Here is a 14,818-nt window from a genome sequence, read left to right on the forward strand (position 1 = left end):
CTTCCACACCTTTAGGCACCTATTCTTTACCCCAAGTTCTCACTAACAGTAGGCTCATTTTATACTTAGCCCTTTTCTTTATAACGTTCCCCACGAGCCTCCACCTCCCAAATGGAAGCTAGCTTTGCCAATAAGACATCTTATTGGCATCCTGTCAAAACGGGGAAGAAGAGTCCTTCAGTGCAAACACTCCATGATAAACTGGGAATATGGAATTTGAGGTTTCCTAAACAAAACGTACCCCAGTTCCCATTCACTGTTTTCAGTCTTGTTTAGAAAACTATCAGTAGCAGAGGGAATCCATCTTAATAATTGATGAGTTATTAAAAGTGACCAGAGCAATTTGATTGTTTTTAAATGTAAGTGCACAAACCTTAGCCTGTCCAATCTTATTAATCTGAAGGTTACTCCAATATTTCCCCATATTCTACGAAAAAAGATAATTGTAGTATCAAACATGCATCTTGAAAGCAAATGGATGATTTTATTCTTATATTTTATGTTTAATTTTAGTCCTGGCTCCAATCACAAGAATTGACAATTTCTCCGACTCAAGTCACAGTGAAATCTCATCACGCTCCAGCATTGTCAGCAATTGCTCTGTTGATTCCATGTGCATTGCTATGCAGGATGAGAGATGTTTGTCGCAGTCAATCAGTGTCCCAGATGCAACAGAACCAGCTGGAGGGAGAAACGTACAACAGGCAAACAAATCTGCACAACCCAACGCAAGGTAAGATCAGTAAGAAGCTTTTATTTATGTAGCACAACTCAGTTTGATTTTTTGACATTCTTTATCCCACTGATTCCTTGAACATTATTGTTGCGCATAATCAAGAATGAGATAAGTCAATTTTTTTTGAGGCACACAAAAAAATGAGGGCTTCAGTGATTGATTGCTCTGAAAAGTAAATGAATGAGATGAATTTATTAGCATGAATTTCTTGTCAGCATTTAGACAAAATAAGACTTTTTTAAGATTTCCTTTCATTGTAGGTCCTAAGGCAATGGGTAAGATAAACCAAAAAAATGTCATTTTTGAAATTTCTGAAATTGATGGAGAATCACAGGTAGTGACTCTCAACCTCAGTCAAATGACAGCTGTCTCATTCTTGAATGTTAGATTTTGTCAGAACTTTCAATTTGAATTATTTATTAATAGATAATTCATATTGGCCTATGAGATTTATTTGCATTTGGTGTGGTTTTTTCCTCTGTGGGACTGCATCAAAGGAGCAGCTAGAAATAATTTATTTGTAAACTATTCTGTCAACTGAGTCACCACTCCACCATTTTTTTGTTAATTTGTTTTGCATCACTTGATGACAACTTGTTATCATTCTCCAGTCCTCCATAACAAAAAGAAAAGAAAGCACCTTATATAGACAAAAAGTAACTTTGAAATGTTATTTTGTACAGTATAGACTATATTCATTGAAGGTAACATAAGCAGTTTATCATTTGTCCTTTTTGTGTTTGTTGGAATGTGTTTATTCTCAATGATCAAAGGTGCAATGAGTAGTCTGATGGTCTGATTACTAACATGATTTACTTGCTTATAAATACATTTAAATAAAATATCTGAATGTTATGTCATAGATATTCATTGTTAAACTTATTTTGAATCTCTCACACTAGTCATAATTGCATAGCATGACCACCATCACTTTTGAGATCTACTGTACATGGGATAATTGAGGACAGAATTATGATAATTTCATTACCTTTCTTCACAACATTACATAAAACACATTGATATCATTTTGCAACTTTGTGTAACTCGCTCTTCTGTACAGTATTTAAAATGGATTTCAAATTAATCATATGCCCCATAGTTTATGATAATTATTTTTAGTCATATTATTAGTCAATGGTGAGAGAGAAACTTGGTGATTAGGTTAAGAATGGGTAACTGAGAGCAAACTAATGGCTTTGGTTGATGCTCTTTCTGAACAAAGTTAGACGCAAAATGAGCTTACTTCATTTTGTGACATCTGTACAATGTCCATTGCCAAATGGAATATATTCACTATTAGTAATCAGTCATTCAGTTTAAGTAACCTTAATTGAAGTAAATTAAAGTTGAATTTTAAAATTCAGTTTTTTTAGCAGAGATCAGGAGTAAATGTTTATTTTAAGGCATTTCATTGACATCAGAGTTCCATCTCACCACTTTTCCCTCTTGTCTATCCCTTCCCTCATTGTTTCAATGAGGTGAAAATTTTTACTTTTGAAAGTTCCCCAATACTACAAAACAATTGGGGAATCTGGGTTTTATCCATAAATGGTTAATCACCAACATGGCTAAAAATTGGTCAACCATAATAGTGACACATTTGTTTTCCCCTTCAGTTCTTCTGTAATTTTAAGTACTGAAAAGCGAGGGTGCCTGGTTATGGAAACAGCAGTCACATCTTCAAGTAATGAAGAGTTGGCCCGCGAACACTATGATCACATCTCAATTGATGCAGCGGACAGTGGCCGTGGAAGCTGGACTTCATGCTCCAGCAACTCCCATGACAACATCCAGACAATTCAAACTCAGAAAAACTGGGACCTACTAAATGCTTCTAAATATACTCATACTTTAGATGGACCAGTTGCAGAAATTGAACTGACAGAATCTTGGACCACAGGCTGTCACTTATACTCTGGAGACCTGACTAAAAGCCCTAGTCCGATTCAGTCTAAAGACAGCATTGAATGTGTTCATTCCAGGGAAAGCTGGATGCCTTCAACATATTCCCACTTGGACAAGTTTGAAAGAGACTGTGGAACCGTAAACCGAGTAGGATTGCCTGAGACTACAGCTGAAGCACCTGGTCGCAGTGAGAATGTTTCAAATTCTAAACCAAACATTGACCCCTCTTGCAAAGCTGTCACTTCAAGCACAGATAAGGGTCTCATAGGTAAGAAAGATAATAGGTAAATATCTGGCATTCATAATGAATTTTACTGTAAATGATATATAAAGTGATAACATTGGTTGTTATGTATTAAGAATGTCAGGTTTGGCATGGTCCGAAACAGCATACATGAACGCTGTGGTTAATTATAACAGCCACTTACCATTTCTTCTGAGATCATATCAGGGCATTCCTGTTTGTCTGACTTTAGAGGAGCGGTGACCTTAATTTTTGTTGTGCAATTGTGAAATAGACAGTGCAGGTTTCCTATGTTTTTGTTCCTTTTCTCAACTGTATTTTGTGGAGAATGTAGAAGAAATCAAATGCTAGCTTTTCAGTGCAACTTATGGTTACCTTATTTTGTTTAATTTTGTGAGTTTTCTTGAAATATGAATTTTGCTCCCACATACTGTCTGAAGTCTGAAGTATTACGTTCCTATGCAGATTCTCTACTGTACCCCAGAGGATATGAAACTTACGAATCAGTCCTGAAAGGATAGCATACAATTTTGCAGGAGAACTAATTAAAATGGGCAATGGCTCAAAAGGCAAAAATGTGTCCTTGTTACTGCTAGCAGGATTGTTTGCATCTTTCTCCTTAATTTTCTTAGCTCCATCCTTTAGCATGTTGACTCTTGTCGCGATCTAGTTAGAGTTCAGTAATATTTTGAATATGTGAACCTTTAATGTGGATAATAATAGGCTCTTTAGCCATGGGAAAGTATCCAAGGCAGGAGTAAAGCTATTTTCATTGATTTCCATAGAGATCTTATTTTCCATTGAAGGACAATGTCCAACTTTGGCCTCTAACATGATTCTTCAAGATAATTAATTGTCTAAAAATACATTATCTGCAGTACCGAACTATTTTAAAATGCATTTTAATGTTACATCTATCAATTAACAAATGAATCTAACATTGGTAGCAGATACACAATAAATATATTGGAAGTATTTAGACCTGATGGAACATATGGAATGATTTGGTTTTACACTTTCAAAAAAAAAATAGTTATTGCAGTTATTGTAGGTAAAAGGAAAAAGACTTCTTGGTTGACTTTAGAGCATGGAATGATCATACAAGGACAAGTTACATACTGTGGATGCCAACTCTTGAAAAAAGAAGAATGCCAGGATAAGTATTAAAATTATGGAAGTTTTAGACATGTGCACGCTTCTTGTCATGGATAACATATTAAAGCACAAAATGCTATGCTATCCCCTGGCATGACAGGTTCAATCACAGATTGATAAGTGAAGCAAGGGAGGAAATGGTTGTGTTTCTGACAGAGATTTTTGCACCTTCACTTAGTGCAGCTGACCTGTCAACAGAAATGCAATTAGCAGAAGATGAATGATACAGAAGAGAAATTTCAAAAAAAGAAAATGAAATGAAAATAGGAAATAGGGGAAACACTCAGCAGGACAGTCAGTATCTAGGAGAAGTTGTTTCAGGACTGAGATCTTTGGAGGATGGCTAATATTGTGTCTTTATTTAAGAAAGTCTGCAAGGACAAACCAGAGATGGACAGATCAGTAAGTTTAAAGCAATGGTGGGTAATTTACTGTAAGGGATTTTGAGAAATAACAATTGTAGGTGGAAAGGGGACTGTTTAGGGATGGTCATTATACCTTTGTTTGTGTGAAATGATGCCTTGTAAATTTAACAGTGTTCTTGAAAATTACCAAGAGAATCGGCAAGGGCAAGAGAATGATAGACATTGTCTATAAAGTCTTTATCAATGTCTTTGGCAATGTTCCACATAGTGGTTCAATAGGCAATAGACTGTAGGTGCAGGAGTAGGCTATTCGGCCCTTCTAGCTAGCACCGCCATTCACTGTGATCATGGCTGATCATACACAGTCAGGACCCCGTTCCTGACCTCTCCCCATATCCCTTGACCCCGCCATCTATAAGAGCTCTATCTAACTCTCCCTTGAATGCATCCAGAGATTTGGCCTCAACTGATTTCTGGGTCAGAGCATTCCACATATCTACCACTCTCTGGGTGAAAAAGTTTTTCCGCATCTCAGTTCTAAATGGCCTACCCTTTATTCTTAAACTGTGGCCTCTAGTTCTGGACTCACCCATCAGCGGGAACATGCTTCCTGCCTCCAGTGTGTCCAATCCCTTAATAAACTTATATGTTTCAATCAGATCCCCTCTCATCCTTCTAAATTCCAGTGTATACAAGCCCAGTCGCTCCAATCTTTCAACATATGACAGTCCCGCCATTCAGGGAATTAACCTTGTGAACCTACGCTGCACTCCCTCAATAGCAAGAATGTCCTTCCCCAAATTTGGAGACCAAAACTGCACACAATACTCCAGGTGGGGTCTCACCAGGGCCCTGTACAGCTGCAGAAAGACATCTTTACCTCTATACTCAATTCCTCTTGTTATAAAAGCCAGCATGCCATTAGCTTTCTTCACTGCCTGCTGTACCTGCATGCTTGCTTTCATTGACTGATGTACAAGAACACCTAGATCTTGTTGTACTACCCCTTTTCCTAACTTGACTCCATTTAGATAGTAATCTGCCTTCCTGTTCTTGCCACCAAAGTGGATAACCTCACATTTATCCACATTAAACTGCATCTGCCATACATTTGCCCACTCACCCAACCTGTCCAAGTCACCCTGCATTCTCATAACATCCTCCTGACATTTCACACTTCCACCCAGCTTTGTGTCATTAGCAAATTTGCTAATGTTACTTTTAATCCCTTCATCTAAATCATTAATGTATATTGTAAACAGCTGCAGTCCCAGCACCGAACCTTGCGGTGCCCCACTGGTCACAGCCTGCCATTCCGAAAGGGACCCGTTAATCACTACTCTTTGTTTCCTGTCAGCCAGCCAATTTTCAATCCATGCCACTACTCTGCCTCCAAAACCATGTGCCTTAATTTTGCCCACTAATCTCCTATGTGGGACTTTATCAAAAGCTTTCTGGAAGTCCAGGTACACTACATCCACTGGCTCTCACTAGTCCATTTTCATAGTTGCATCCTCAAAAAACTCCAGAAGATTAATCAAGCATGATTTTCCCTTCATAAATCCATGCTAACTCGGACTGATCCTTCAGTAGGTTAAAAGGCATGAGATTTAGAGTAAGCTAGCAAATTGATTACAAATTGGCTTGGTGGCAGGAGGTGTGTTTGTCAGTTGGAGGATTCTGAACAGTGGTGTGCAGCAGAGGTTGATACTGGGTCCCTTGTTGCTTGTCATACTGTATATGCTAAAGACATGGTTGAGAATGTAGCTGACAGGATTAGTAAATGTACAAATACACCCAAAATACCGAAGAAGGTTTTCTAACACTGTGACAAGATATAGATCAGTTATAATAGCAACAAAATAGTATATGGAATTTAACTCGTGTAATTGTGAAGTTATGCATTTTAGGAAGTTAAGCCAAGACAGATGTACAGTGAATAGCATGGCCCTGGGGAGTGTTATTGAACAAAGAGACTTTGGCATCTAAGTACATAATTCCCTGAATGTGGAGAGGAAGGCTTACAGTATGAATGCATTGACATAGAGAACAAGAATTGGGATGTCATGTTACCTTTTTAAAAAGCATCACTTGTACAGCTTTTGGAGTATTGTGTGCAGTTATGGTTACCATTCTGTAGGAAGAAATGTGATTTATCTAGAGAGGGAGCAGGAAAGATACACAGGGACATTTCTTAGACTAGAGGGCTTAAGTTGTCAGGAAAGATTAAATAGGCTGGAACTGATCTCCATGGAGCAGTGAGGTTTCTAAATTTACGAGAAGCATAGATAGTGACAGCCATTCTCCCTCCCCTAGGGAAGTGGAGTCTCAAACTAGAGGACACAGGTTTAAATGAGGAGAAAAATTAAAAGGGGTTCTGAAGGGGAGGATTTTCATACAAAGGGTGGTGGGTACATAGTGCGAGCTGCCAGAGGTGGTGGTGGGAGCAGATAGTTTAAAAGGCATTTGAAAATTTCCCCTTTCCCTTTAAAATTTTAGAGGGACGTGACAAGTTCTGGTAAATTGGATTAGCTTAAATGTGGATCTCGTTCTGAGTTTTCATTATATGTATCTGTGAATCTATAGTTCTTTTATTTTGAGTGTTTTAACTTTGTTTTTCTTAATTTTTCATTTTTTAAGTAGTTATGGGATATTTTTGAATGTTAGAAATATTCAATTTTTTGCAGTGTGTTAAGCCAGAGTATTATTTAGCAGGTTGTCAGTGTTGGTTCTAGTTCTTGTGTGGGTGTACCTTGCACTTGATTCATTCAGCACCCTCATGATAAGATTGTTGCACAAGTGGCCAATTTTGTCTAAAAAAAAATTCCCATGATGAAATCAAATAACAAATGTGATTTATAAGCAAGCTTGGTACACTATATTTTAAAATCCTGAACTATATTTTACCTGTAGATAGCTGGTAGTGAAGCATAGGACAGTAATTTATTCAGTTCTCTTTAGTAACGTCATTCTTGCTATTTGAAGTTTATAGTTTTGTTTATAGCATATACGTAAGTGTGCATCTGGAATACTCTGGAGATAGTGCTAATAAAGCTATAAGGTAAAAAGATGATTATGTCATTGGCATAACATTGTGTTATGCCATTTGATATATTACAATATAACAGCAGTCAATTGTTCAGTTGTAGGAATGGTAAGATAGTATAATTACAGTTAAACATTATAACACTAGTTAGAAGGGGTTAGGTGGCTCTGTTGGCTAAAACAAAAATGAATTCAAATCTTTAGCAGGATCAAAAAGTGTAGAATCCTTCTGGATAGAGTAGAAAGACCCTGATGGGAGTTATATACAGGCTTCCAAATTGTAGCCAGAATGTGGGATACAAATTACACAAGAGATAGAAAAAGGCATTTAAAAAAGGCAGTGTTACAGTAATCATGGGAGACTTCAATATGCAGATAGACTAGTAAAATCAGATTGACACTGGATCCCAAGAGCGGGAATTTGTAGAATGCCTACGAGATGGGGTTTTAGAGTAGCTTGTGTTCGAGTGCAAAAGGGAAAAGGAAATTCTGGATTTGCTGTTGTGCCATGAACCAGATTTGATTAGTGAATTTAAAGCAAAGAACTCTTGGTAAGCAGTGATCATAATGTGACAAAATTCACACTGCAGTTTGAGAGAGAGAAGCTAAGGGTGTATTAGTACAGAGGCATGAGAGAGGAGCTAGCTAGCCAAGGACAATTGGAAGGGGGGCCTTAGCAAGGATGGCAGTAGAGCAAGCTTGGCAGGGGTGACATAAGGACTTTATTGTACTTAAATTCTGAATGTTATTTGCTTGCTTTTATTGTTTGCATGATTTGTTTTTTCCGACACATTGGGTATTTGATGGTTTTCTTTTTTAATGGGCTTCATCGTGTTTCTTTGTTTTGTGGCTTTCTAAAAGGAGATGAATCTCAAGGTTGTATATAGAATATATTCTATGATAATAAATGTACCAAACTTTGGACATTGAATGGCTGCAAAGTATATTTCTCAAAAGTACAGTATGAGGGAAAAGAGAGCTTGGTAAGTTTAAGAGCAGAGAGAAAGAAAATAACATTTAATTTTTGAAGATTACTATAGGATTTTTAAAATTTAAATTGGAGAAATTAGTCAGTAGTCAGAGGACATTGGTTTAAATTAACTTGAAAAACAAATCAGAAAAGAAGTGAAATTAAATGATTTCTTACAAGCTATGGTGCATTGGCTGAAATGGTTGTAGAAACTGATTTTGAAGTGGTAACCCAATTAAACAAAACTCCAGAGCTATGGAAGAAGGCGCAACTTCAATATAACTAATTGGACGACACATTAGTGGACTGAATGGCAGTTGCCAATATACGATCTTAAGTATTTTCTATATTTAAAGTAGAAGCTAATTTTAATGACAAACCTAATATAAGCAACTACTTTACGTGCTATTCTGATAACGTTGGTGTTTTAGATTAGGCTTGTGTCTTTTAAAATTTTTTAGCTTCCTAACATTTCATATATCTATATTTTTAATCTTTTTCACTTTTCCTTTCATAAACCTCATTAATGTAACAATGATTATCTCTTATAATAGTGTATTGTGTTACTGCAGCACAAAGGGATGGTAGGTATAGAGAGCCACCACCCACTCCTCCAGGCTACGTGGGAATTCCGATAGCACAGATGAAGGAAGGAGGACATCACCATCCACACTTAAAACCTCCAGATTACAGCGTTGCACTGAAAAGGTCACGGATGGTAACTCAAAATACTGACCCATGTAGACTGATGCAGACTCCCATTGCTTGTCAGCCGACGTCAAGCAACCAACCTAAAGTTCTGGGAATACCTCAGTGGCATAAACTGCCTGAGTCTGACTCTGCACAGCTTAACCACCAGAATTTTCAAGGTGATGAAGATGATGGTAAGTTGCCCATTCCTCAGAAATTTAGAAGTAAAATAAGTAGGATTTAGCACTACTCATTTGTCTAAGTTGAACTTAGTCATTTTTGGTATTAGCTAAAATCATCTTTAGAAAATAACAGAGAATGTGCTTCCAAAATTATAAAATGTAGTTACCTTTAACATATCTTAAACATGCATCAGTATGTTCTATGATTTTGTCTGCACCTAGAATCAATAAGCATTTCTGCTTTTAAGTATTCATCAACTATGAATATTTGTATATGGATGCTATGAGTGTTTGACCTAGTGTTCTGTTAAAACCAATCTAGGCATATTGCAATAAGGTGCTCAATCGGGGTCTAACAAGACCTCCTGATTTTCATTCCTACCATTTGCTCCATCCAGTTCTGTCTGACATAGGCTTTACGTACTCCAATGAGAAATCAACGAAGGTCACACCTTTCCATGACCATACTGTAGGTTCTAAATGCACTACACTCTCTAGAATTTTATCCATAAGTAAAAGATCTTTGAACTGATCTAACCAACAGATGTTTGAAACTCTTAAATTTGTCGATTTTGTTGAATTTCTATGGATTCAGGTTTTATTTAATTATACTTTTTGATGTCATTTTTCCATTAGCACCCAGTTTTGGTTTTTACCCTGTTAAAAACTGGTTTCACATTTGAAATCCAAATACAATTTAATATTTGCATTTAATATTCTGAAATTACTGGTGTTTTTCAATTTAATTGAATTCTGTGAAGTACTAAGAATTGCATCGCATCTCTAAAAAAAATAGAGTAACTCAGTCACAAATGTATTTGTCTCTCATGTTTAAGCATGTTTTTGCAATCCTTCTGCAGGTGTTAAGTTTTTCTGTTAAGAGTCTAGAAGACTGTTGTAAACATGTTTGTCTTTGTCTGCCTTTCTTTGCTTTATTATTTTCACATGTACTGAGATACAGTGAAAAGCTCATATACTGTTCATGTAGATCAATTCATTGTAGTGCATTAAGCTAGCACAAAGTAAAAAAAAAACTAAATATAGATTAAGTGCAAAGGCTACTGAGAAAGTGCAGTGCAGGTAGACAAAATATGTTGAGACTTTATAAAGTACAGGTGAGGCCTCCCTTGGAGTATTGTGAGCAGGTTTGGGCCCCTTGTCTTAGAAACAATGTGCTGAAACTGGAGAGGATTCAAAGGGTGTTCACGAAAATGATTCCAGGATTGAATGGCTTGTCATATGAATAACATTTGATGACTGGGCCTGTATTCACTGGAATTCAGAAGAATGAGAGGTGACCTAATACCTATTGAATGGTAAAAGGCCTTAATAGAGTGGATAGGAGAAGATGTTTCCTATGGTGGAAGAATCTAAGACCAGAGAACACAGCCTTATAATAGAGGGGGGTCCTTTTAGAACAGAGATGAGGAGGAATTTCTTTAGCTGGAGAGTGGTGAATCTGTGGAATTTTTTGTTGCCACAAGCAGCTGTAGAGGTGAACTTTTTATGTGTGTTTAAGGCAGAAGTTGATAGCTTCTTCATTCGTCAAGGCATGAAGGTATACAGTGAGAAGTCAGGAGATTAGGGCTGAGAGAAAAATGGATCAGCCATGTTGAAATAACAGAGCAGACTCAATGGGCCGAATGACTTAATTCTGCTGCTATATCTTATGGTCTAATAACATGCAAGAATGTAATGAGGTAGATTGTGAGGTCAAGAATCTGTTTTATCGTACTTCAAATAACAGAATTTTTGGAGCTTATTAGATCATCAATTTATACCTAACCTCAGAAAAATGTATCACAATTTTTTAGTTAATTGTTTACCTCCAGAGTGAGCATCATAAACATTGCAGGACAATAGCCAAATGCTAAACATTATAATGATCCAATATTGAACTAACCTACCCTCTACAGTCTGCAATAAAGGTAATTTACTAGGCTTTGATTGGTCTCATTTTGGAATCTTAAGTTACTTTGATTTCAAACCTCAAAACCTTTCAAATTACTCTTTCATTTGTAATTACTTCTGAATGCAATAACATTAAGTTCTATTCAATAAATGGTCCCATGTGGTGCTTTTAATAGAAATGCCCTATGGTTTCGATTTAACCTCAATACAGAAAGATTATATGAATGATTGTTTTATTATAATTATGAAATAATAAAATATACCTTCTACTTTTCAGAGGACGAGCTAGTTTCTGCAGTTTGATGCTTGGATAATTTTGGGTTCTCATTGCAACAGTGAAGCACTGGAGCTACAAGGACCACAGTACGTTATGTTCTCAGAATGCAGGCAGCTGCTTTTCTTGTGTTTTCTGCCTTAAAGTACATCATCTTTGCATCATGTTCTGCATGTGGCAAAATCATGAAGGCCTATCCATTTTGTCTTTGAGTGAGAAGTAATTCAATCAAATACAGTTTAGTTTTCCATGTTGGTAAAGCTGCATACACTCCTGTTATCTGAACTACAGTATTTGGTCATCTTAATCATGCCAAATGCTTTTTAATTTTGGGAGTCTTAGTTATTAGATGTTAGGCCTTAATGTAGTTTAAATTAATGAATTGAATTGTATTGTAATTTAATCTCCTGTGCATAATTGGACTATGAGCATAAATAGTGTACAAATAACTAGACTCATCAGAGGAAACTGATCATAAATTGTTTTACCATACATCGGTGATGATCAACTAAGGGCTGTAAATTATAGCTTGTTACTGACCTGAGATTTGTATGACATACAGGGTATTCCATTTTCCTTTGGTCCTTATTCCATATTGTGTTTATTTCATAGTTCAGTAATGTACATCACAATACAAATTACATCTATTCAGGTTTAATGGGAGCTCTGTTGTCTCAGGATTGCAGTTAGGTTTTCAACATTGGGAATTGTACTCATAATGCTTTGTGTGGTCAAGCATGGAATAGATTGTGTGGCATCAACTCTGTTATAAACTAATATGCTGTGTTTGCACAAATGACAGGAATCAGGATTATACAGCTAAGGCCATATGTTGAGGGTTTGTTTATAAATAGCTTATGGGGAAGCAAATCAGATAAATGGTTTCTGAATCAAAGCTGTGCTGCAGGTATGCTGATCAGTAAAAACATGTTGCTCAGTTGCTTAAAATTCAATCTAAATATGCCACAATTTGTTTGTGCTATTCAGCAAGCAAAAAACTAAGTTTTATTTTTTTGGAATTTAGTAGACAATTTTGTCTCATTAATTTTTAATTATTATGTCTTTTTTCCTTGCTTCCAAAAACTTAACTGAAGAGTAGTTAGAGATTATCCAACACCAAAATTACTCTTTAAATCTTGAAAATCTAGCAGCCTATAATTAGTTATTTGTTGGTCTAGTTATTTGTATGTGTATATGATCATGTATGAGACTGGAAAAACTATTTTCATCAAGACTAACCTCTAAACAAAATCTTAGTTTCTTACATTGGCTTGTAGTTGTGTAATGATATTACTTGACTTTTTTTTAATCATTCACTGTGGCATTGTCTTTGCACCTTAACTGGTGAGGAAAGTTTACAAGGTAAGCAAGAAACAAGGTAAAGTTATTGTTTTTGTTTCAGAATTAATTTTAGTTTTCCAGATTGTGATTGGCCATTATTATGGTCAGGAATCTTGGGCATGATCCCTTGTGCCTTTATTTAGTTGTAGGGGCAGCAAGGTATTTTAAAATAAGTGGTAAATTGAAACAAGTACAGTATTATGATTGCCAGAAGCGTCCTTCTTGAGGACTAAAACACCTCCTGCCCCTTAAATGTAAATAAAAGGAAATATAGAAGAGATAAATGAGGAAAAGCAAATCTTGATTAATTTTCTTTATATCCAGTTTACAGTGTGACATGCACATGCTTGTCCTACTGCGACTGATTAAAAAAATTAACTGATCATATTGATCAGTTTGTTCAACAATTTGTGTAGTATTCATAGTAGCAAATCTTTTCTGTGCTTTATTTAAATTTAATTTAAAATTATTCAGTGTTAGGTGATTGTTTGCAATTTTTCCCTACAATGTCATTTGTTAATGGTAATTTGGGCTTTATTTTTGATATACATATATATATATATATATAAAAAAAACTGGAGTGCACTTCATGGACTATGTATTCTTATCAAAATGGGCGTTAAGCGTATTGAATAAGCTGCACAATCATTGTAAACATACAGGTATTAGAGAAATATTCTGTAATGTCCATTCACAAAGAAGAAATATAATTGTAAAGAGTATGTAATATTAACTAATGTTTTCTCCTACTTTTGATACTACTTGTAACTTATGTCTTTTAGAAAGACAGTTTGTGTCTGTATGCTTTTTTATACTTTTATCAGTGTACATATGTTATATTTTTGTTGAACAAATGTTATAAAATGTATTGTTTATTTCTTGAGATTTCATTAAAGTGAACGAGTAAACCAATAAAGAGCAGTGATGTATGATCGTAGAGCTTTTTGATAAGAGTTTTCTTCTCCTCATTTTATGAGAGAATGTTAATTCTTGTGTCTCATGGAGAAGGTCCTGATTTTTTGCCAACTTGCTTCAGTTTGGTACATTCTGAAGTTCACACAGTTAAGCCACGATATCATAAATTTTTAACTCACTAGCCAGGCATAGTTCATCAGCAGCAATGATTATTTGATTGACTCAAATGCTTTTAACTTTATCACCAATTTCAAGCAAAAATCTTTTGGTTCTACAAGCCTTACACTATGGTTTATACCTCCTAATAGCAAGGCTTGCTAAGGAGGCCAAGAACATTTGAAGTTGAGTTCTTTCTGATTAGAAACAGAATACTGTATTTTTAACTGACTGCTTCTGTTCAAATTTGATTAAACATGGCTCCAGTGTGTTCACAATTTTCACTTTAAGAGAATATTTTGCAAGTTCATTGCTTGTGGTAGTTTTAAGAGCTATGTACTTCAGCAAGAAATTGGCCAACTCCACTGGGTTTTGAATATCACTTCAATCCTCTTTGAGTCACTATTGATAAAGGCCATGAAATTATTAATCAACTTTTTTTAATAGAAATCTCTGTTCTTTAATTCCCCATTGTCATGATGGAGTTTTTCGTAGCTTGTTCCTACAACTTTGGGAAATGCTGAATTTGGGTAGAAATAATTTGAGTTTTCAACAGAGGAGAGGCAAATAAATATACTTGAAATTGTTTTCATACTATATTTTCAAACCTGTATTTTACTGTAAGTTCATAATTATTTTCCTTCAAGAGTTGTTGGAATTAATATCACTCTATAGTTTCTCCCAATGCATTCCTGTACGTGACAGCTCATTGAGATAATTGTGGAACAGCTTCAGTTAGTTGTCAGCACTCTGGTGAAATTTTGTCTATTTTATTGTTTATCCCTACATCTTTTTCAACATCTTTTTTGTCTGCCAATTTAAATGCAATTAGTGAAAAGTCCTCATCTATTTACACATTAAATTTGTTCTTTTTTTTCCAAAATTAGAGTTATTATGTAGAAACCTTGATGGATCTGCAATGGTGTTCC

The 14,818-nt window shown here is 35.7% G+C and overlaps 1 protein-coding gene across 9 annotated transcripts in view; it reads left to right on the forward strand.

Moving 5' to 3' along the window:
- LOC132405637 (rap guanine nucleotide exchange factor 6-like) overlaps positions 1-13,755 on the forward strand; it is a 407,378-nt gene extending 393,623 nt beyond the window's left edge. For 7 of the 9 annotated variants that reach the window (XM_059990611.1, XM_059990602.1, XM_059990605.1 and 4 more), the window contains 4 exons: positions 514-733; positions 2,353-2,909; positions 8,975-9,304; positions 11,481-13,755. In XM_059990611.1, coding sequence (XP_059846594.1) covers positions 514-733; positions 2,353-2,909; positions 8,975-9,304; positions 11,481-11,506 — 1,133 coding nt within the window. In that variant the 3' untranslated portion in view covers positions 11,507-13,755. The remainder of the gene's footprint in view (positions 1-513; positions 734-2,352; positions 2,910-8,974; positions 9,305-11,480) is intronic. The other 2 variants (XM_059990608.1, XM_059990603.1) reach the window with 2 other exon arrangements.
- Positions 13,756-14,818: the final 1,063 nt, after the last annotated feature.

This window comes from Hypanus sabinus, chromosome 15 (assembly GCF_030144855.1).
Source record: "Hypanus sabinus isolate sHypSab1 chromosome 15, sHypSab1.hap1, whole genome shotgun sequence".
NCBI lineage: Eukaryota > Metazoa > Chordata > Chondrichthyes > Myliobatiformes > Dasyatidae > Hypanus > Hypanus sabinus.